The sequence below is a fragment of the Daphnia magna genome, linkage group LG9, assembly GCF_020631705.1.
Source record: "Daphnia magna isolate NIES linkage group LG9, ASM2063170v1.1, whole genome shotgun sequence".
NCBI lineage: Eukaryota > Metazoa > Arthropoda > Branchiopoda > Diplostraca > Daphniidae > Daphnia > Daphnia magna.
In genome coordinates this window covers 6016386-6041345 of record NC_059190.1, presented here as the reverse complement: position 1 = coordinate 6041345, position 24960 = coordinate 6016386, and the positions used below count along the sequence as shown (strand labels likewise).

Genomic DNA, 24960 nt, shown 5'->3' with positions numbered 1-24960 from the left:
TGACATCGAGTTGCAGGACTTTCAAGTCATTGGCGGCAACCAGGGCAAGGATAGTTCTGAGTGTTGGGAGCTTGACAACTGGGGCAAAGGTCTCATTGTAGTCGACTTCATACTTTTGGGCAAAGCCTTTTGCTACTAGTCTTTCTTTGTAGAGCTCCGGGACTCCTTCATACCCAGGTTTAATCTCGAATACCCATCTGCATTTTACTGTACCACGTCCAGGAGGTAGGGGAACAACTTCCCATGTACCATTCTTCATGAGAGAGGCGTACTCATCCTCTACAGCTGCTTTCCATAAGTCTCCTTCTTCTGATAGCAGTGCTTCCTGGAGAGATCTGTCCTTGTTTGCCGTAGGTCTTTGGTGGTCTTTGGTGGTGGGTGAGCGGCTCCATCAGTTTCTCGGTGTGCTTGATACCCTCTGTAGCGTTGAAGCTCCTCTGTTTGTTTCTGGATTCGTGTTGATCGTCGGAGGGGTACGGCTGGAGGTGGGACATGATGAGGGTGATTTTCAAATCCATATGATGGGTCATCATAGAGTTGCTCGTCATTGCTGCCATCATCATCGTCCCCTTGAGGTTCATTTACAGGTTGATTATCATCCATTTGTTCTCCATGTCTATCTGGGTTAGCGTCACCTTGGGCAGGATCCAGGTCACCAGCTTCGGCTTTGTCACCAGGTGGCTCTGCGTTCATCATCAGTGCCGATTTCCTAATGTTAAGGCAGTTAATAAATAATCCGCTTCATGGGATTTATACAACAACACATTACCACTGGCTGCTGCAGGAAAATTTAGTAGTAATCTGTTTCCACTGTAGCCATTGGGCTTTCAAAATTAGATCCCTCTTCGAAGATTACATCTCTGCTGGTGATGAGTTTTCTAGCAGAGGGGTCCCAGATCCTATAGAGAGCAGAGGATCCCTTGCAGTAGCCCACCATCATTCCCTGGGTCGCTTTTGGCTGAAGCTTCTTTCTCTTCTCAGCAGGTATGTGAACAAAAGCGAGACATTCAAATACTTTGAGGTTGGAAACATCAGGTTCTCTCCCGTACCAGAGCTGATATGGGGTGACATTGTTAGTGCTGTAAATGGAGCGGTTCTTTTCGTAGGTGGCGCATTGAACGGCGAGGCCCCAAAGTTCAAGGGGGACATTCTTCCCGTACATTTGGCTTCTGGCTGATTCAACAATAGTCCGGTTTGCGCGTTCACTGACTCCATTCAGTTGTGGCGTGTAGGGAGGGGTAATCCGATGGATTATCCCAGAGTTTGCCAGCCAATCTCAGAAGTCGTTGCTGCAAAACTCTCCGCCTCCATCAGACCTCAAGGTTTTTGCTTCTTTTCCGGTCTCAGACTTCAGTTTTCCAGTGAATCTCTTGAATGCTGCTGGTACTTCAGATTTCCGTTGGATTAGTCGGACTTCACACCAACCCGAGTAGTCATCTTTAAAGACTACATAATATCGTGCTCCAGTTGGTGTAGCTACTTCCATAGGGCCATACACATCCGAGTGAATAACCTGGCCAACTCGGGTTGCTCTGGTGTGAGTGGAGGGGAAAGGGGCACGGTGCATCTTTCCTAGGAGGCACCCACGGCAGTGGGTAGCTGAGTGGGGTTGATCATTGAAGAGTGCCAGACCTGTTGCGTTTCAATCGATGCCATCTTAAGGAGTGTCTTAAAGTTCACGTGGCCGAAGCGTTGGTGCCAGAGAGACAAGGGCTCGACTTGAGTGGCATTTAGTGCTCTTTCAGTTTTGGGGTTATGTTCTTCGGCTTCTATATCCAAGCGATAAAGTGCCTTCTCCTCAGATCGCCTTCCCTCCATAATGACGACTCCATCCCTTGAGAGGGAGACAGTGTTGTTGGTGAAGAACACATCAAGACACGCAGCAGTAGCATGACAAATTGAGTATAGGTTGATGCCTAAACCGGGGACATAAAGTACTCCCCTCATCGTTCCTGTAATTGGGTCATTGGTTAATAAGCTGTCAGTCTTATTACATGGGGAGAACTTTTCAATTATACCAAAGAGTGTCTTTCCATTTACAGTGGCGGTTACTTTGACGTCTCCTTGCCCTGCGACAGCGAGCCTTGCTTCTCCTATTCCGCACACAGTCCATTTGTCTGCTCCAACAGGTACGAAATTGGCGAGGAGTGATCTGTTGTCTGACATGTGCTGGGTAGCTCCACTGTCTGCGTACCACTCTGTTGGTCTTTAAAAGAAGGTGATAGAAAGCAGGGCAGAAAGTAATGATTAAGCTTCAGTTAAACATACTTATTAGCATTATTGCTCGTCGATGATTTGTAGCTGAATCCCCTACGATCTTTGTTGTCTTCACGCCGGTTTCTGCTATCTTTCTTTCTATCTCTGTCATCATGCCTCCGGTCCTTGTTATCGGTCCTCCATGGTCCTTTGTCATCTCTCCGATCCCTCTCATCATATCTTCTCCGCTTACGTTCCCGTTCTTCTTGTTCGTCTTCCAGGCGGCGCTTGTAGGCTCGGCATTTGGCTCGAATGTGATTGGACTCGCCAAATTCCCAGCATTCCCTTTTCTTTTCCTTTCCAGGGTTTCCTCCTTGATTATCCTGTCGGTGACCCTGAGCCTGTTCTTCTATTGCTGGGCAGGCATTGTTGTTGCTAAAGAAGGCCGCATCAGATGTTCCTTCTCTTTCCTCTTCACTTTGCTGCTTCATACTCTTTTCCAATCTTACAAGGCGGGTAGTTAATTTCTTGAGCGTCTTCTCTGCAGCAGGGGCACTATCCCATGCCACTCCAAAGCTCAACTTCAGACTCGATGGAAGTGACATAAGGATCTTGGCTATGATTTGGTCATCTTCAATGACAATGTTGATACCTCTTAGTCGAGAGACTACCTGCTCCACTTCCGTGATGAATCCCATCACACTTTGACCTGGTTGGAATTTACTGCCATAGAACTTGCTCCACAACATAGGTGCACTGTCAACAGCGGCTTCTATATATTCGGTCTCAAGCCTAGTCCACATCTCTTGGGCTGAGTTGCAGGACATTAAGGTTCTCGACTGTTCCTCCTTGATAGCTGCATAAATGTTTTCATCGCCGTGGTGTTCTTCTTCTCCCATGCAGCGATTGCGGCTCCATTTATTACCTCTCCCGCGGTGTTCTGATTCTGGGGAAGAAAAGAGGGAGATGGTCAAGGCTTGATGTTGATTTCCATCTCACATATCTTATAATGTGGCGTTCTCTTCCTCACATGACCCACATGTGGAACACCTTACATACAACGTATGTAGAAAAACCTCATGACTCACATGACCACATGTGGAACACCTTACATGCACAGCATGTAGAAAATCTCACAAACCAAAGGGAAAGATCTCTGGGTTCTCAATTAGACAAATTGGGTGGATTGGCTTCCAAAAGATTAGAGGTATGTATATTCTTACCGTTTCAGGTTTTGCTTCAGTGCTGTTTGCTACCAGCCAGAGCTCATCACTCTGTAGGGCGAGTTTCATCCCAAATTGCCATGAGTCAAAGTTTGTCCCGTCAAAGTACAATCCTGTATGGCGGCGTCCATCTTTCTCCATATTTGGGCTTGGCCAGGGTTTGCACACTCAGGGAAGTACTCGGGTTGTTCGTTGTAGTTCGTAGGTTGAGGGTGGAGCAGTCCTTTAGGTGGTAGAGGCAAAGGAGAATAAATTTAATTTTTTCTTTTATCTAAAAAATATATCATGATTTAACGTGGGCGTGATCGAAGTCGGCTCAATTCCTCGATATCCGAATCCCGTTTTTGGCGACAGTGGGGCCAAATCATGCTTAGCGGATTGAGTTTGTGCTAAGTGGATTCTATCAGATTTGTATAGGAGGGAAGCCCTTACTTATCACATAGTTATCTCAAAAGTGCTTCAGCAAACCCCTGTCACCAATGTGTTACTACATTTTTTAAATTAATTGTTGAACAAAATCTGTTTTGGATTAGATCAAATCACCATTACTATTTTAGCAACAATATTCAAACATTTCTAGAAGGATTAATCTAATTAAAACTTAATTTTTATCTAAAATTGGTTTTTTTTGTTTCGACGATGTACAAGAATCATGTCTGGACCCATAACCTGTTGAAACTACTTATGTATACAGGAAGGGAGTACCCAGTCTAGGCCATATGTGATCAGATACTGAGGTTCTTTATTAAGCTCAAATATATATATTCAGTCAATAGGACACTCTTACCTGTCAACCGTGACACACACACACGAGAGATCCCCTGCAGAAGGCACTTTCCCGCTTTTCAGATTGGGGGGGGGGAGAGCCATATTGCCACATTCATATTAGAGATACTCAGTTTGCTTATCTCCAACAACCCGGATAACAGAAGGGTCGCCATATGTTCCTTATTTGGAAAAGCTCACACCTGGCATCATAAAATTGGGATAAATCTACCTCTATGGGACGATTGGCTAGATAGTCTACGCGGAACCTTTGAAATTTAACTAACAGAAAGCCAGTGGCAAAAACTGGTAGAAGAAAGGAAACAATTACCAAATGAAACTGGATCCGCTTATGTTCTCAACATGATCCAATTGTGCCGTCGGAGGGCCATCCCCATTAACGATGCGTAATTAGCCCCCTATCTTTTCCGCGGAGGATACTGTTTAGAAATATGCTCCGTGATGAAAGGGAAATCCGCCAGCCACAGTCAGCGCCTTGCTTAATTACGTCGGCTAGAAGCTATCAGCGAATCTCCGACCAACTCAACTGAGGCTATTACTGGCGTAGGTTCTCCACCTTCAACCTTCGACCGCGACCGCTCGCTTTCACAAGTAGTGGAAGCACTTAACAATCAGCAATCAGGTAGATCTTTTGACCCGTAACGCAAACCAACCCCCTTCACCTGGGCCAGTAAAATCGACACCAAAGCAAGTAATATTCGAACGTAGTCCTCCGGGAACCAGAAATAAAATACAGTGTTACAAATGTAGCGTATTTGGACGTCACACGCGATTGCTCTCTTCTAAACTCCCGCTTCCCAACTCGGAAAACGGGGAAGCCGACCCACTGAGGCAGGAGCGGCAATAAACGAGAAAAAAAATCCTCAAACGGACTAACATGGCGCTTATCGAAGTCCACATTGCACGAGTTGGGCCTGTGAGAGCAATGGTCGACACAGGAGCTATGTTCAGTGTGATAGAGAAGAAATTGATCTAGAATTTATTAAAAGATGAAAATCTAGTGGGTGGAACTCTGTTGGGGTTGAATAAAGAACGCGTTTCAATAGCAGGAGAAATCCCGCTGACGATTAGATTAAAGGGCCAGGTGGAAAATCTGCAGAAAGTAAGGGTGGTAGATCAAGCTTTGTTCCCTCTGATTTTAGGAGTTGACTGGATGGGAGAGAGTAACGTTGGTGTGAGAGCGAGTATCCGGGGTCGATTTCAAATGGAAGCCATCGTCTTACCAGAGTTATTTACCAAAAACCCCCAATGAACCCAGACGGAAGACTAATAAAAGAAAAATTGGACGATGGTAACGGAGTGCTAGCGACAATCACTCTCTCATCCACCTTGCCATCCGTACAAGCCGAAGAATACGTGATGGAATCATGCGTCATTCCCGCTAAGACGATGAAATTCGTCAACATAAACATCGAAGAAACAATGAGCGAAACGGTAATGCTTAGAGGGCTCATTCAGCCTTCCACGACAGAGAATGCATAGTACCACACTGCCTGGTGAAAATAGAAGGAAAACACGTTCGCGTTCCAATTACAAACTTTACCAATAAACCCTTGTTACTTAAAAAACGTCAGAAGCTAACCTGGATTAGTCCATGGAGGTGGACGAAGAAACGGGTAACGTTAACGAAATATGTGGGACCCTAATAAACGAGAAGACATGTTCCTACCAGACGAAATGAAATAGAAAATGACAAGCCAGGCATATATCACGGAAGAACAGAGAACTGAACTCTATAAAGTACTTGACAAATACGCCGGATGCTTCTCTAATGAGGAAAAAATCGGAGTAGACGACGGTCATGCTCATCGTATCAACACAGAAGACGCGTATCCTATAAGTGCACGACATCGGCGCTTCTCCACGTACGAGCGTTAAATAGTAGCCGAGCAAGTGGAAAGCATGCTGTCTAAAGGGAACATAAAAATATCCGTCTGTCTTTGGAGCGCCAACATGTTCTTAATAAAAAAGAAGGACAGCAATCTACGGTTTTGCGTAGATTACACACCAGTAAATCAAGTCACTAAAAAAGACGTATACCCAATACCCAGACCTGACAACCTTATCCAAAGGGAAGCCGGCGCAGTAATCTAAAGTTCTATGGACATAAAGAATGCATTCTGGTAGGTTCCTGTTCATCACGAAGAACGGGAAAAAACAGCATTTGTTACTACAGATGGTCTCTACCAGTTCAAGTACCAAGTACCTTTCCTTCGGGCTTTGTAAATCTCCTGCACCCTCTCCACGCACTACTCAACTTGAAATGGACACAATATCTAGCATATATAGACGACATCTTGGTGTTCGGGTCTAACTTTAAGAAAGACCAAATGCGGTTAGAAGCGGTCCTTACTGCCTTTCAGAACCCTTAAACAACGCTCAGCGTAAAAAAGGCAACTTTTACGTCCCACACGTGAAATTTCTGGGTCATCGGATGGCGAAGGACTCCCAACAGACCCACAAAAGATAACTGCCATTGACAAGTTTCCAACGACAGTGGATGCCACGTCTCTGAAAAGCTTTATTGGGCTAGCCTCGTATTATCGCAGGTTCATTTATCAATTTTCTCTCATGGTGGCGCCCTTACATTAGTTGCTAAAGAAAGAAATTTCCTGGGAATAAAAACTAGAACATCAACAAGCTATGAGAAGAATCCAAGATGCCATCCTCGCAGCCCCGACTCTGGCCCACGACGATGATGGTGGCGACTTTTTCCTCAAGACCGATGCCAGTAAATATGGTCTTGGAGCGGCACTAAATCGAGTAAAAGAGAAAATCGAACGGCCGATAATATTTATCAGTAGAAAAACCTCGAAAGCGGAAATGAATTATCATAGCAATGCCTTAGAAAGCCTCGCTCTAGTATGGGCTTTTGATAAATTGAAACCATATGTGTACGAAAGGGTTTTCACCCTTTTCACTGACAACTAAAAAAAGGACATAGACGGGAAGTATGCTTGCTGGATTCTGGCGTTATAAGAATTTCAAACCCAAATAAAACATGTCAAATGCCACTTGAACGTCGTAACTGATGCCCTCTCCCGCTTCTCTGTCTGAGAATCAGAGCAGACAGAACTTCCGGAGGCTATGTGCTGCACCGCGGTAGGAAGCTTTCATCCTCCCAAACAAATCGCTCTGCTTCAACGCGACGATAAAGCGATAAGAATCATCAGAATGTAGTTAAGAGAAGACGGAGCTGCTAAGAATGATATATTCGTATGAAAAAGGACGTATAGTACCGAAAGAACTACCAAGCCGGACGGAAGCACCTATTGGTAGTCCCTTCATTTCTAAGAAGAGAGGTACTGAGCGCCTGTCATGACTGTCCCTCTGCCGGTCATATGAGGATCACCAAAACATATCATAAATTGTCAGAAAGGTACTCGTGGAAAGGGTCCTGGAATTTGATAAAATCTTATGTGTCTTCGTGCAGAATCTGCCAGTTCAGTAAACCGACATCAGGTTGTAGAGAAGGAAAGCTAATGTCCATACCTGCGCCCAGTACGCCTTTTTTTCCATACCCTTGGGATGGACCATATCGGGCCTTTTCTACCATCTCCCGAAGGAACGTACAGTATCCTGCACAAAAAGGGGAACACCAATTTATTTTGAAAAAGCCATCTTTGGGTAGAAAATATTAATAGTTTACCTTTTTAAGGAGAGGTAGGGCGGTTTTGGCGCATAACCATCATAAGGAGGGTTGGGTAATGTCAGTCATGACACATTTTTTTTGCCCTAGGTATTAAATGTCTGGAAAAAAGTGTAGACTTATTATCGGTAGACTCCCCTACCCCCCGGCTAAGTAGAACGATTTCTGCAATACAAAGCAGAGTCTTTCCATTACTCGTTATTGTCATTATCGGGTCGGGCAATCGGGTAGCATAAGGAAACACCAAATTCTTTTTATGAGTATGTTAGGGTAGAAATTTTATTTTGGTCCAATGTTGTTGCCGATGCAGAATCGGCTATTGGTTCAGGATCAGAATCGCACATCGGCCCGGGTCATTTCCAACTTGAGTGGCCAAACCTTGTCCATTTCTGCTATGCCAATATTACACATGTATTTTGGTTGAACACCGGCGATCAGTGTTGATCCGGGATTAATTTATCAATATTGGCATAACAGAAATAAACAAGGTTTGGCGACTCAAGTTGGAAATGACATGGGCCGATGTGCGATTCTGACCTTCAGCCAATAACAGCAAAAAACAACATTGTATCAATGTTAAAAATTGAACACCTAGCCAATGTTATAAATGTATTTTGGTAGAACATTGGCGAGCAGTGTTTTTTCGGGATTAATTTATCAATAGTGGCATAACAGAAATATACAAGGTTTGGCGACTCAAGTTGGAAATGACACGGGCCGATGTGCGATTTCGATTTGCAGCCAATAATAGCGCAAAACAACATTGGACACACATTAAACATTCCAACATCAAAAATTAAATAGTAGTCTAAAACAAAACAATAGCTTCCTTCATCGTAATATAAAGTAATGACAAACCTAGCCGGATTTGCCGGATTTGAACCCTAGACCACTATACAGAGTTGGGCATAGCTCAATGAAACACGAGCGCACTCTGAGCTTTACGCTCAGTACCTCAAAGTGAGCGGATTTCCGCTCTAGCTCGCCAAAAAAATAATTGAGCGCACTCTAGCTTAATTTTCGCTCTCGCTCTTTGCTAAAAAAAATAGTCTGGATCAAAAACTTGTATTTTCTTGTTCTTAAGTTGAACGCAAGTTTTTGATGGGCAAAGTTGCCAGTTTCCAGAAGAAATTCCATTCTGTTTTAAGAATACTAGTTTGTCAAAATTACTGTCCAATAAATTCGAACGTTTTGGAACAAAAATGAATCCAGCAGTGCTGAACAGATGTTCACATGCAGCCGATGATGGTAGCACGCTGTTGTATTCTCTATAAGTAAGCAATGAAATGTTATTGTTATTGGCTTTCGGATCAGATGCAAAGCTTTATTAATGAATTTACTTACATAAATATCTGTTTAATTGTCGGAAAACGATAAAGGTCTTTTAGAGAACCAGGGACGGTGTAATTAAAATACCTTTTATTTCCATAGTTTCTAAATAAACCTTTTTTGTTCATAGATTGCGTGTTAAGTTTGAATAAAATGGTTCTATTGCTGACTGGTAGATGGCGTTAGGGTTCGAGCGAGTCTCTCAGTAGGTCTTCGCTCAAGCTCAAGCTCGTATTTTTTCAAATTGAGCGGCTCTCGCTCGTCGCTCAGTGAAAAACGCGAGCGAGTTTTTTTTCGCTCTCGCTCAGAGCGCGCTCCGCCCAACTCTGCCACTATGCAACAACTTCATCATTCAGACGCTTTATCCACTTACCTATTTCTATACATATCATTTAATATTTTTTCCGGAGTAATTTCGGAATTTGGTTGGAAACTGGCATTTCGATATCGAACAGGAGCAAAAATTTGAAATTGTAACAACATTAGATCAGTACATGGATACATATATCGTTTAAACGTGGGTTTCTTACTTTGGGGTACTATTGGCATTTCGATATCGAACAGCAGCAAAAATTCGAAATTGTATTGACATTGGATAAATATTGGGATATATACATCGTTGAAATTTGGGTTTTTGGACGTTGGATTATTATTGCCTAGTCGATATCGAACAACAGCAAAGGTTCGAAATTGTATCGACATTGGTTTAGTAGCGGGATACATGTATCGTTAAAACTCAACTTCCTAAGCATGGCCCAGGATGGAATTGATTTGGTTTTTGAAAAACCACATTCTAATATTTTTCCAACCATGGACCAATCTCATGTAACTTATAACGCATTTACGACGTGAACCGACCTAAAATTAACATCGGATTAAGAATGGTCAGTATTGTTTCCTACCCAGGAAGAGTACTTAAAGTCTCTAGTGAAGAAAACAGATCGAAATTAACTATTCTAATATTTAATCTATCGGAAGTGTAAACTGGATGGGAAGCCAATTGAAAGTCTGAAAAGCTTAGATTCTCATGTTAAATTTGTAGAAGGTTACCTGAGAGACTATTGTGCCATGAAAATTTCCAATGGGATAATGGTTGTGAAAGGTTTGGTACGTATAAATATTTAGATTTGTTAAATTACTTTATACTTTACCTCATTCTAATGTTATGTTTACAATAGGTAACGCACTCTATGGAATACACAAAGTCACCACTAAATTGTTGGGTTGCATTGGAATGGCAAGGAGGGATTTTGTGTTGACATTGCGATTACAAAGCAGGAGAAGATTATGCTTTAAAGTTAATTCTTATGACTAAATTTACAATATTTTTATCATTATTATTTCCAGATTGGGTGGATCTGTAGGAATTTGTGATAGTTGAAGAACCGTAAGACGGACAAGAAGCGTGGTTTTAAGATAGCAGACGACAGAGCATACAGTGGTGCCACATCATGTCTAGATGGTGCGCATGGGATAAAACCAACACTCCTCCTCAGGTGGACATGATGAATCTCTTTTATTGTCATATGTTAACCCCGGTACGACACCTAGTTCTTCACGGATCCCTAGTAGTTATTTTGAGTCGAAAAATCGTCAGAAAAAAAATGCATTTAAAAGGCATATTAAATGCATTGGTTTTTTATTGATAGTTTAAATGCTTATTTTAACGTTCAAATATGCATTTTCTTGACGCATTTGGAGCTAAATCTTCGAGGGGCGTTTTTCATCCTACAAGACGCGTTTTTTAACTTTAAAATTCGCATTTTCTTGACGCATTTTGAGCCAAGTCTTTGGGGGATGTTTTCCATCCTTCTGGACGCATTTTTTTACTTATAATAATGAATTTAAAAAGCGTAAAAATTATGCGTTTAGATATCGTATTATTTTGGATTTCTTTATTGGAAAAGAAACGATTTTGTGGACAATGTTTGGAAAATTGTCAAGTGTTTTTGGGGGTCAGTTTTCTAACTTTTTAAATGCATTTTTAAGCGTTAAATAATGCATTTAAAAAGCGTAAAAATATGCATTTATTTGACGTATTTTTATGCATTTTTTATTTAAAAAAAAAGTTTTTTTGGACGATGTTGCGACAATTTCCAAGTGTTTTCGGGGGGCTGTTTTCTACATTTTCGAACGCATTTTTTTTCTTTAAATAATTCATTTAAAAAGCATAAAAATATGCGTTTACATATCGTATTTTTAGGCATTTCTTTAAACAGAAAAAACGAATAATAAAAGATCAGACAAAAATTTTCCTACTCGTCCAAAGCAGTGTAATACTGTCTGTATTCGGTTGGAATGAAACGATCCCAACTTCTCACACTGAAATCTACTAATACATGTACTTGCATAACAGTAGGTTTCAAATCATATGGATAGTGCTGAAGCTTAAAAATATCTTGAAAATCAGCTTTCGTTGAAACTGTTCGGAATTGATATCAATAGACTTTTTTAAATTAAAAAAATGCCCTTCAAAGATATCGATCAAAATGCGTCTAGAAAATGCGTATTTGAAAGTTAAAATATAAGCATTTATACTATCACATTAAATGCATCGAATTTTCTTTTTAGAAGCATTTATTTAGGTGTTTCTTAATCTTTAAAAATTGTGTGTTATTATTTACTTGCCGTGACTTACATAAAAAATGAATTGTTTGAATCCTATTGTTTTTGTTATACTTTTATTCCTGGAAAGTATGGTGGATGGGAACAACAAACCATTTTTGTTTAGATCTCGGTGAGTCAATTACAGGGAATTCAATATTCTTTGTAGCGACAAATTTATAAGGAATTGCCTCCATTTTCCCCTGTATGGACGTAAAATCCCACTCATCAATAGAACTAACATTAGAAGCGAGATATGTTTTGAAATGAGACGAAACGTATGGTTTGACAAAAGCATTTTCCAAAGAACGGAATTTCACACCAACAAGGGTATATGTACCACTGCCTGTCGGGAATTCGACAATATCTTTAACAATTATTATTGAACCATTGCGCAACATACATAAGTTGTTTGGATACTCTTTGCCTAAAACAAAAGTAGAAAAAACCAATTTTTTTTGTGTTTTGCTTCGATTAACAATGAATTTAATGAACACATTTTGCTACTTTTACCAGCTACGGATTTTGATGCTTCAATTCCAAATGATTCATCACTGTTCAAAATCAGCCCGTCCGCGGAGGTAGGTAACAAATACAAGCTTCTCTCAATAAGGCGATTACGTAACTGTTCTACGGGTAAGTTACCCGATGCTAGGAAATGACGGAAATAACCTTGAAAATTTTCATAAACGAAAGCACTCAGACATTCTACACCAACTTTATATTTTTCCACGTCATCTGGAAGATGAATCATACAATGCGATAGATATCTTAGTGGGATTTCTTTGTCCATAACAATTTGAACGTAATCTTTAATAACAGTTCTTGCTTTTTCAATATTCTGTATGGAAACTGGATTAGGATTGAATGCACCCAGCAATAACATGAAATACGGAATCATCAAAATATGTTCTAGGTCGCCATCGACCATCAGGCCTTGAAAGACTGGAAATAGTAACACATAAGCAAACGTACGAAGTTCGTGGATCTTATAGCTGTTTCCACATTCGGATAAACTCCGCACTTGGCTTCCACCATACTCCCAAGGCGTGCATTTCCTAAACAGCATCAAACGTTTATCAACTAGCCCCAATGATTTTTTACTCAATCGTCCTTCATTTCTTTTAAACGCGAACCCTTAAAGACGCCTTCCGAACCCACCCGCCCAAACAGTATGCATGGGATCCAAAATGAAACCCGTCACCATAGGGAGATCAATTGGCTTAGTCATGAAGGGACTTAAATCGTCAACATTCAAAAGGTGATTGTCGTTACTTTTGTCTCTCTTTGTGTAACTTAAAAAATTGCAACCTAAGCGTTTGGGCGCATTCAAATCTCTTAATTCAATAAAAGCCTTCTTACGACCCTTAAACCGCTTGGGAATTCCCATTTGAACACATCTTTCACACGCCCAATATCCATTACACGAAATAATACGTTTCAAATACGACCTCATAGGAGTGTCAGCGATCAGGATCCGGCTGATAATGTTTCAACAGTTTCAGCAAATAACTCATATGCTCCAACTTTTGCCTCGTTTGAACCGCAAAATGTTGAAGAAGTTTCAGAAATGATAAGGGATTCCCCATGTTTACAGAGTTACAACAATCAAATGAAATGTCCTCAATGGAATCTGTATCCTCAGCATGAATGTCTATAAAGATAAAAAGTGTTTTTATTTCTAAACAATTATGACCATTCTCGATAACTAAACTCTTTCACCAATTTAGTACAGCATACCTATTGGTACTGGTTGAAAATCTTGAGGTAAGCATTCTTCGACTTCAGTATGTGGAGCTGAGTTGGATGATAAACATTCTGCTGCAGACATTGAAATGCGAAAATACAAATTAGCCACTGCATGTTAGAAAATTATGTTAAAGAAAAGTAAATACTTAAAAAGGGAGTACCATGGTTAACATGAAGTTCTGATGACTCTGTTTGTTGTTTGAGATTGTATTTTTCTATCAGGATTGCAGCATTTGATTGTTGGATATCATGAAAAGTATTCCTGTTCAGGCCCTCTTTTATCCACTTACTAATGATTGCATTTGCTTTCTTCCTGTGGAAATTGGCACGTTCATGAGTTTGTAAATTTAAACACTTGATTCTTCTGCCGAACACTCCACAAAGCAGCAAAATATCCGGTATAAATTGGTCATCCACACTAACTTCCATCTTGAATCTGCTGCTCTTAGGTGAACTACTCATTCTTGCTGTCATTCTCAGTTTCGTCTGCTATTCTAGCGTGGTGTCAAAAAAGGTTGACACCTTTTTTAAAATACTAGGGGCACTGCTCATTCTAGGTGCACTGCTCATTCTGGCTGCCATTCTCAGTTTCGTCTGCTATTCTAGCGTGGTGTCAAAAAAAGTGTTGCTTTCAGAATTTTTGGTGAGTTATAAGTTTCATTTACACTGTTAATTTATGAAATTAAAAAAAATTGTTTGATATAAAATAGCAGAGTTATGCAGAGAAAATATTATGTCTGTCCGAGATAATTATAGTCATAGCAGTTCGTCAGAAGACAGTGATAATGAGGAAAGTTCAACTAAAAATGCAAGTGGTAGAAACAATTTCCAGGTATGTCCTTTATGTATATTGTATATTTGCATGTTGAGGTCTAATTCTAAATCGTAATTGTATATTGCAGCTTGGTCGGGTACAGATCCATTGGCTTGGAACCTACCCAGAAATAAACACCCAGTACAAGCTATCAAAAAAAGAAGTCATACTGTTTAAAGTAGTCAAAACTCTAGAAGATGACGAAGATGGCATTGTCACTACCTTATATTCGGCCATTCCTCAGTCCTGGTTTAGCTCTGGTACTAACTGTGCTTCGACAAACTTTTTATTTCCTCCACCTGAAATGGTAGTAGCTGGGTTAACGGCATATAACTGGGCGTACAACACTTTCAGGCGTTATTACTATCCAAATGACGACTGGATGGAGTATACAGCGCATACAATTGAAAGTGGAGAACAACCAGGTTAGCTCATTGTAATAAGTGGCGATGTTTAATTAATAATTCAATTTATCTGATTTTTCAGTTCCGCATACAGAAGCATTGAAATGTGTGAAAAGGCTACGTGACGGCGTCCCTAGGGAGCATTGGAGTGACGAGAGAAATATTCCTGGGAAACGTGGCGCCAGAACGACAACATTAGAATTGAAGAAGAAAAGTGAAAAACAGAAAGAAGTTAAAAAGAATAAATCCAGCTTTCTGGCTGACACTGGTTACCAAGCATCTGCAGAGCCAGTGCAAAGGAATCCAACAACATCAGAGAAGTCTAGATCTGCATTTATAGTGCTAAAGAATCTAACAACATCCGAGCAATCTTCATCTGCTGGTGCAGTGCAACAGAGTCCAACAACATCTGAGCAATCTTCATCTGCAGGTGCAGTGCAACAGAGTCCAACAACATCAGACCAATCTTCATCTGCAGGTGCAGTGCAACAGAGTCCAACAACATCAGACCAATCTTCATCTTCAGGGCTAGTGCTAAAGAATCCAACAACATCAGAACAGTCTACATCTGTATTTACAGTACAGAATAATCCAGCAATATTACATCAGTTCATGTATCCAGCTTTTCCGCAGCCTGATCATCCAACTGTTGATTTGGTGACAGACAATGCCATTATGTCACAAGGAATGCGGAATGAGATATCACAGTTGATACGATCTGAGCTACAAAATTTGTTGCATCCTATTTTCAATGAAATGAACACGAAGCTGGAACATATTTCTCAACAGTTAAATAAGGCTGTTCCATCCTTAAACAAGGATCTAACCGACGAGTATTGTGCTAGTGTTGTAGGGGAAATTTCTGAAAGCCTACCAGCAACCACACCAGCAGCATTGGCTGCCTTTGATAAGGCAATAGAAAATAACATTCATCTCCAAGTGTGCTTGGTGAAAATCTTTGCCAACAGTCACTGCTTGGAAACTGTCAAAACTATGAACAAGGCCATGTCCTTGATTTTTGGATTTGTAGTTGCAGACTCAGCCGCAAATAAGTTGCAGTGGAAGGGAAGCTGTAGGGGCAAAGATAAACGCCCTGGTCTATCACCATTACTCACCGTAAATGCTATCCTAGGAGGTAAGATCTCTCTCTCGTACCTTCAAATTGTCTCCGAAAGTTTTTAAGAATTGTTTTGTTGCTGTATTTTCAGTCACCTTAACAACGTGCTGGGCAAAGAGAAGCGAAATGGAAGCAAAATCAATAACTGTACCGCAGATCGTCAGCTTGATAAAAAAGGCGAGGACGGCTGCAGGCGTCCGCCATCGTGCCGATTCGTGTGAGGCAGCTGATTCTGGCAATTCTTCGGATGAGGCGGAGGAGAGAGGATCAAATACTCCAAGTCAATCACATATCGCATTAAGTGCCAGAATAAAATTGATCATGGAAGCAGTAAGACATTTAAAAAAAAAACTAGTTAAGTCAGGAAAACTTTGAAATGTAGTTGATTCACCGATCTGGTGAACTCCATTTTGATCTCTCCATTTTCCTGTTGCAGGCGAATGAAGTTATAGCGGATAGCAATGTGTTTCGTCTTTGGGCGCTGGTCACGGTGGCATACTAGTTGAATGGCACTTTGATTTTCGCACTTGATGAAAATTGGCATTTCTGGGCTCTGTTGGAAGATTGGTAAAATGCGGCGATTCCAGATCGCTTCTTTTGCTGTCTCACTAGCGGCCACGTACTCTGCTTCGGTGGTGGACAGGGCCACACAGGTTTGGCGGCGGCTGCACCATAAATTGTTCCTCCGTTGTACATGAAGACGCTTCCAGTTGTTGAGCGTCGAGTTGTTAGACAGCCCGCATATTCATCATCTGAATACCCAACCAGAGAGCTTCGGTTTGATCCAGCGAAGCATACTCCATGGTTAGGGTTTCCGTGAAGGTAAGATATGATTTATCGAACAGCTTTGACATGGGATAGGTTGTAGCATTCAACAAAACGAGCCACCTGACCCACTGCGAATGATATGTCAGGTCTTTACTAGCGCTAGATAGAGTAGAGCTCCAACAGCTTCTCGGTATGGGAAAGCATTTTTTTCTTCCTTTGTCTCAGTTGGTTTGACTAGGTGGACATTTGGGTCTGCCGGGATTGACTTGGGAGAACATGATGTCATATGAAATTTCTTCACTATCTGAGAGATATTCTGGTTGGGAGATATGTAGTTTTCTCTGTTTTCGATCGCAAGCTATAGCGATTCCCACATATCGTTGTACGGGGTGGGATCGGAACTAGAATTTCTCACCAAGGACAATCAAGATTCCGTCAATGGCCTGCTTCTGATTACTAGCAACAATGACGTCATCTACCCAGGGGGTTAGAAAAGTCTTTTCTGTTTCGCGTACTCGGGAAAAGAGGCATGGGTCAGCTTCGCTCCTTTGAAAGCCATGATGCTCAATAAAATCGGTAAAGAGGTCTCCCCAGACACGGGATGCTTGTTTGAGTCCGTATATGCACTTGTGGAGACGGCACACCTTGCTTTCTTGGCCTGGGATGATTAATCCTTCAGGTTGCTCCATGAAAATCTCCTCCTTAAGGGGGGCCGTAGAGGAAGGCAGTCTTAATATCGATCTGGAGTGCTTCGAGGTCGTCAGCGGCAATAACTGACAAGAGGATCCTTAAGGTGTCATGGGAGACGACAAAGGCATAGGTCTCATTGAAGTCAATCCCGAGGCGTTGGCTGTAGCCTTTAGCCACGAATCGGGCTTTGAAGCGTTGTGGTTCACCATTCAATCCGGGCTTGATGTCAAACGTCCAGCGTGATTTGATGGGCTTTCGGTCTTTCGGACAGGAGACAATGGACCAGGTCCCATTTTCTATCAACGACTGATACTCCTCCTTAGCCGCTGCCTTCCAGTTCTCGGCAGCCGGACAGTTCATTGCATCTCGGTAGTTGGGTGGAATATAAGAGTTGTCGGTCTCGGATCGTTCCATAGCCGGGCATGCCTTCCACTCTCGGATGGGGACTCGACCTCTGAGGGAGCGACGTGGCTGGGGGTGCTGTTCTACGTCAACTTCATCATGAGCATTGGGCTCAGTGGACTGGTTGGGCTGCACCTCCTCATTTAGATGAACCTGAGGGTCACTATCTAGATGGATGATAGGTCGTTCTTGACCAGTGGTGGTGGTGTCCTTGTTGGTGGCCACCAATGGCTCGTCCTGGACGTGGACGAGGTTCGGTGAGTGAGCTCTCTGGTGGTTGCAGGCAGGGGGCTCCCAGGGTATACCCACAAGGTGATGATGTTCATCGAACGTAACGTCTCGACTGATCTTAATTGTTCTATTTTTCGGATTCCATAATCTGTAGGCCTTTTGTGTGTGACTGTAGACAATGAAAATGCAACGAATGCTCTTTGGGTCCAGCTTTCGTCTTTCTGCTTTTGGAATGTGGATGAAAGCGATTGAGCCAAAATCATGCAGGTGCGATAAGTTGGGCTTCTTGTTATGCCAGGCTTTAAAAGGGGTTATGGGCGAGACTTTGCTTAAGACGCGGTTGAGTGTGTAGACGGTGAAGGACGCTGCCTCAGCCCAGAGATACTTTGGAAGTCAACTTTCTTTGATTAAATTTGCCGCTCCATTAACCACTTTGGTGTCCCAGGGTTCCGATGGGGTCTGGGTATCGTGAAGACAACTTCGCAGGCCTTCGGTCACTGTTCTGGTGCCTCTTTCCGACACACCATCTTGTTCAGGTGTATTTGGGACACTAGTCTCATGGCGGATGCCTTTGTGGGTCAGCCAGGTGGTGATCTCGTAGCTGGACCATGCTCCACCGTGGTCCGTCTGGAAGATGCGTACTAGGTTGCCTGTTTCTCCACGGATGACATGGATAAGTTCTTTGAAACAATCCACAGCTTCAGATTTGGTCTTTAGAAATGAAATGAATCGCCATCCTGAATAGTCATCAATGAATAGGGCAAAGTAGAGGGACCCATTTGGTGTTGCCACTTCCATTGGGCCGCAGAGGTCAGAGTGGATCATTTCTCTAGTGTAAGTTGCTCGAGTCCAACCAATAGGAAAAGGTGATCTTTGGTGCTTGCCAAATGCACAACCGTTGCAGGGTTCTGGTGGGATGGTTTTATTGCTAGGTCCAGACCTTCTACTACATCACTTGACGACATTTTCACGATGGTGTTGTAGTTTAGGTGTGCCAATCGACGATGCCACGTGAAAATGGCAGGTGAAACAGAGGATGCCAGTGCAAAACTTGTCGGCTCCTCCTTGTATCGAGCTTGAATGGCTAAGAGATATAAATTCCTGCCTACTTGTTCTCCAACTAGGATTTTTATGTCTTTCTCGGAGGCAATGTGGACCATGGTGTCGACAAATGTGACTTTCCATCCAAGGTCTGTTGCTACGGCAATAGAAAATAGGTTAAAACCTAGCCCTGGCACGTATAAGACTTTCTTGATGGTTGCGGTCTTCTTGTCGCCATCTACTTCAGTCCAAATATTGACATCTCCGTAGCCTCTAACTGAACATTTGGTCGAACCAGTTCCATCGACATTCCAGGAGCCATCTGGTACAGTTACAAAATCCATGAGCCAATCCTTTTGATCCGACATGTGTTGTGTCGCTCCAGAATCGGCAAACCAATCACCAGTACTTCGAGTTTCAAGGTGAGAGGTGTTAGGAAACGAGCTGGAGTTCTGATTTTCATTGTATTTCTGGAATGTAGCACAACAATTTTTAGATTCAAGTTTAAATGTTTTCATTGTGTTGAGTATATGCCACATTGGCAGACCCATCGCCCATCTTCATCTTCTTGGCTAGTTCAGCACGTTCGAAATCAGTTCGTTCATGACGTTTCTTTGTGTAACAGTTCTCCAGCTCATGGTTTGTCAAGCCACAGTATGAGCAGTGCATCGGTTTGTCTCCTTTGTTCCGGTCTTGTCCATTTTTCTGACTCAGACCTTTCGGGTGTTGAGAGTGGTTCTTTCCCCTTCCTCTTTCTTTATTTGTTTGAGAATATTAAGACCTTTAGATAAATTGAATCATGAGAACTATATTATATAATTACGTTTCTGATAATGACCCGAGGATCTCTGGGATTCGTACTGCTTTTGAGCTTGAAATGCAGAATCCTTGCTATCACTTGGCTTTGGGCTCCATTTCGTTAACTCTCTCTCCTCTTGTAATATGAGGGAGGTGATGGTCAATAATGTTTGTTTTCCTGTTGCCACATGTTGCCATGAAGAGACAAAAGCTTTGTAGTCAAACGGGAGGGTGCTAATGATCTTGGTGATTAGCTCTCTTTCCTCTATGGGGCGTCCAACTTCCCCCAATTGGTGGGCAATGGATTTTATGCTGGCAATATGGTTCTTCATGTCGGTTTCAGGTTGGTATTTGTACTCATAATACCGCATCAAAAGGTCATGTTGGTTGTCAGATCCCCTTTCCAGATGTTGAGCCGTAAGCGTAGTCCACATTTGGTGTGCAGTTGTACAATCAATGAGCAGTCGTTGTTGTAACAACTACATAAATAGATAATATACAGTACCCACACAAAGTTTGGAAACACGACGAGTTTTTCCGCGCTTTTAACACGGCGGCTTACGGGCCGAAGTGTCTCCCTTTTTTACGCGATAACTCACGTTTGAGTTATCGCAAAGCAAATCCAAAAAAATCCTCTTGTTGAGGAAAGAATTTCCTTTCACCATGAATTTTTTGAAATTTTTGTGAATAGAAGTTTAGCCCCAAAGTCATAGGTATAAAGTTTGGAAACATCGGCGCGCTCGCCATATGTTTCCATGCTAAAGTGTATGTTACTGAAAAAATTATTAAAAATTCCAATATATGATTTATTACTTGAAACTTTTACAAACGGTAGACGACATAGTCGTCTACATTTTGACAAAGTTTCAATTTTTTTTGGTGAAAGGCTGATTTTTGCCGATTTTTTAAATAAAACGTACGTCGGAACTTCTGTTCCCCCTTTCTTCCCCTTTTGCTTTTCCCTTCTATTCTTCCCCCGGGCTAGGATTTCATCCCCTCGCAACGAAAGATTGATCGGCATTGTTTATTTTAAAAATCGGCAAAATTAGCCTTTCATCAAAAAAAATTGAAAATTTGTTTGAAGGGTAAATCAGTCTGTAAGACGTCTAAGGAAGAAATTACATAAAAAAGAGGGGCGTATAAAAAATTAATGTTACGTAAGAATAAAGGGTAGGGAAAAATAAGGAAAATAATAAAGAAAAAATTGTTTTGGTTCTTTACACTATGATTGCTAGTTGAGCATCACGTTCAGCATCTTCCATAATTCCAGGGATGGTGTAACCTCCAGTAACTATGTCGATGAGGTCGTGTTGTTCGAGCAGGACCCATAGTCCCAGCTTCCACAATGAATAGTTTTGGCCATCGAACTTGGCGACGTGAGAAACATCTTTTGATGTGTTCATTCTTTAGTATCCACGAGGTAGGTAGCGCGTAGCTGGGCCCATAACCTGTAGGAATTTGTGATAGCTGTAAGTGAGGGTGCGACACATGATTCTAAATGTGTTTAAAGAAAACAGAATCTGAGCACTTGAAATTGATCCCAGTGCCCCTGGTGGCGCAAGCACAAATCTAAATTTTCTCTGTAAATCATTTGAGTATAACCACTTTGGGGTAAAGGGAAGCATTTTTTTAGTCCAAATAATTCAAAAACATGCACTATATTCTAATAGAGTAAAGAAAAAGCGTCTTTCGGCATTAAAAAAATTATTTAATGATGTTTTGAAGTATTTTATTTATATTTTTGGAAACGCCGGTATTAACATGGCATTTATGGGGAGAAAAGTGGTGTACCTAATCATGTGAACGATAATTTAGCGCGCTGGTTGTAATTTCTAAAATTTTTTCATGTTATGATAACTTTTAGAACACTTTCTCTTCTGATAGAAGAAAAAAGAAAAAAAAATTAGTAATTATCAGTAAAAAGATATTCAAGTTTTCCTAAGACCCGTAGCGCCATAAGAATGCACCAAAAAAACGGGGGTGTACCTAATCGTTTGGTGGGTACTGTAGTTTCCCCACAAAAAATTATTTAAATTTCACGTATTACTGGGAGATAAGGGTTAACTTAGACCCGCTAAACTGCACCGACCTACCTGAAAAATGGCGAAGCGATTTACTTCTCCAATAAGGAATTTTTTAGCAATATTTTTACAGAAATGGATAGATCTTATTAAGATATATCCATTCCTATAATTGTTAAAACTTTTGGAGTTTTCCCGATTCTCCCAAAATCGGGTGTTGAAACCATTTTTCTCCAGCCTGCACCAACCCAGTTGCCCATGAGGTATCATTCACAATAATTCTGATGGAAACATTCCGAGGTTTAATTCATTCCTGTTTTATAAATGGAAAAACGATTTTATAAAGGTATAAGTAGTGTAATAGCATAAATAAATTAAGTTAAAAACAATAAACGAACAATAACCAAAAAATATTCATACACAAAAAGTTTAACAAAATTCATATTGTTACTTAAGTCTATTGGATCTAGTATATATCTAGAGCGCAAAAACTACAAACAACTTCTTGTCCAATTTTTTTTTAATGAAAATAATGTTAATTATTTTACAGAAATGGATATCCCTTACCAAGAGCTATTAATTTAGGCAAAATTTATTCATTTTTGAAATATTACGTATTTTTCGGGGGGGGGGTACCTTTGACCCGCTAAACCGCACCGACCTACCCGAAAAATGGCGAAGAGATTTACTTTCCTAATTAGTACACCTTAAGCAATATTTTTGCAGAATTGGATAGATCTTATCAAGATTTATCAATTTCTATAATTATTTAAACTTTTGGACATATAGTTTTCCCGATTCTCCCAAAATCGGGTTTTGGAACCTTTTTTCTCGAACCCGCACTAACCCAATTGCCCGTAAGTGACAATTCACAATAGTTGTAATGAAAACACACCAATATTTAATTTATTCTTGTGTTATAAAATTTAAAACGATATAATAAAGGTATAAATAGTTTATTAACAAAATTGTAAGTTAGAAACAATAAATGTAAACATAAATAATAATAAATAAATAAACATGAAAAACAAAGGTTAATTAATTAATATATTAATTAATATTAATTATTATTAAACTCGCTACTAGCTAATCGGTCGGGCAGCCGAAATTCCCAAAATCCATTCACATTAGCGAAATGCCACGATTTGGGAATTTTTTAGCGAATTACTTCGTTAATAGAAAATGTAGGGAACTTATAATAGCGAAGTGATACGCTATTCAAAATGTAGGATGATATGCAGTAGCGAACTACTTCGCTAATGGCCGCATGATGGCGCGAGTCAGTTGACTACTGGGCCCGGTGATTAGCGAACTACTTCGCTATTGTGAGAAGTTGGCTGCCCGGCCGATTAGCTAGTAGCGAGTTAGTTCGCTATTCGAACACAGTCTCAAAGACTCGACGCCAACCTCGGACCTTTTCCTGGTAGGCGATTAGGTACGAGGGTAGACTAGAGTCTGTGGACGGTTAGCGTTGTTTGGTCACTAGGGTGGGTACTTTTTGAATTGAAAGCCGTCGCGGCCGTCAATTTAAGAAATCATGCATTGATTTATTAATAGAAAACGCTGAATAATGGCTTCAGCTGATCGTTCAAATTATTTGTATTATTTTTAGAAATTTTAGCTTACGCTACAAGCTTGCGATTCACGTTTTGTTTTATTTTTTATTAAAATTCAAGAAACTCGTTTGGTATAACCGTTTAGTATCACCTGATTTCATTGTGTTATTGTTTTCTGTTTCAATTTTGCATTCGATATCTTTTAGTTTCTGTGCTTATATTGAGCCCTTTATTTAATAAAAATTATTAAAATGGAGGTAGGGAAATCTCAGCCGGGTCCGTCATTAAAAGAAAAGTTAGCAGCGATAACAAAAAGCTTTACAATGAAGAATGCTTCAGATAGGAAAAGAAAGTTGCGGGTCAAGAAAAGAGAAGAAGCAGGGAATCCTGAAAGAATGAAATGCTTCGTCAAAATGAATGGGGTTCGAGTGAAATCGACTAGCCAAAAAAATGGCAATGGAAATCAAATTCATGTCCAATGGGCTCAGTCTTGTCCACCAGCCAGTAGAGGTTCAGATTTCTTCAACGGTATAAATTAAACAATTCAATTCATTCAAGAATGTATCTAAATGTTTAAAAATTTTACAGGAAATATTGAGGAGATGGTAGTCGATGATGTTCCTATAGTGAAATCAAGGACATCTAGAGCTGACTATCAAACATTTTTAACTACATGGAAAAATCTTGTGGAAGCACAGGATACAAGGTGGAAGGAAAGAAGAGATGAGATATATGAAGAAAGCATCAAGAGCTCTTGTATAAACAAGGGTGCTTTGTGCTCACTGTGCCAAAACCAGGCATTTGTACGGTGTCAAACTTGCAGATACAACCTCTGTTCAAATTGTGACAAAACCATTCATACTAAGCAAGTCACTCATCAGCGGAAATGTAAAAGTTAACAACTGCCTTTATCACGCTTCAGTCCACCGAGTTCCTGACAAATGAGGGGAACTTAGAAACTCTGAGTATTATAGTAGTTTTTCATTTAGTTGTCATTCTAGTCTATTAATTGTATTAATCATGCATATTTTTCTACCTTTATTTCAGAAGTTCCATTGCCAATGTTTGTTCCCGGCAGATGCGAGAATTGCTTTGGGATTGGGTGCATTCAATCAGTAGCTAGCAACACCAGGACCTCTTTAATCAACCATCTTGGTAATGGGATGTGTTTATGAATTATTTTTAGGATGCATAATAATAAAGGATGTGTTATTTTGTAGGACGTTTCGATTGCTTTTCCACAGTCTTTGAATGTACAAAATGCAATGCATCTCGAAGCCCTACTGTAGCCGAGTATGTTCTTTCTGGCTATTGGCCGGGATCGGTTACGAATGTAAACTATTTTTTTGAAGAGCAGTGGCTTCTATTATATTACCACATTCGTCACAAGACTAGTGGTACTTCACAGCAAAAGATTGTCGGAGCTATAGAAGAAATGTCTCGTCATCACGATAGGGTTGGTTTTGTTATAAATTTTTTAAATGTATTAATAATGTGAAGAAATTGTTCTATTTAGATCAATACGATCAACCGAGTTGTGTTTGACAGAGCCCGTAAAGAGTTTGAATTTAACCGTCACACG

The 24960-nt window shown here is 40.8% G+C and overlaps 2 protein-coding genes across 2 annotated transcripts; both read right to left on the bottom strand.

The window, feature by feature from the left end:
• Positions 1 to 1572: 1572 nt before the first annotated feature.
• LOC123475979 lies at positions 1573 to 3095 on the bottom strand. Its single transcript, XM_045179243.1, has 3 exons — positions 2269 to 3095; positions 2019 to 2206; positions 1573 to 1952 (listed from the first exon to the last, which is right to left on the bottom strand). The coding sequence occupies exons 1-3, from the start codon at positions 3093 to 3095 to the stop codon at positions 1573 to 1575; spliced, it is 1395 nt and encodes a 464-aa protein (XP_045035178.1).
• Positions 3096 to 11864: 8769 nt separating this feature from the next.
• LOC116935410 lies at positions 11865 to 14010 on the bottom strand. The gene is given in 6 exon segments (XM_045179242.1): positions 11865 to 12289; positions 12292 to 12570; positions 13153 to 13268; positions 13321 to 13441; positions 13528 to 13644; positions 13698 to 14010. Coding segments are annotated over 6 exon segments (1371 nt in total).
• Positions 14011 to 24960: the final 10950 nt, after the last annotated feature.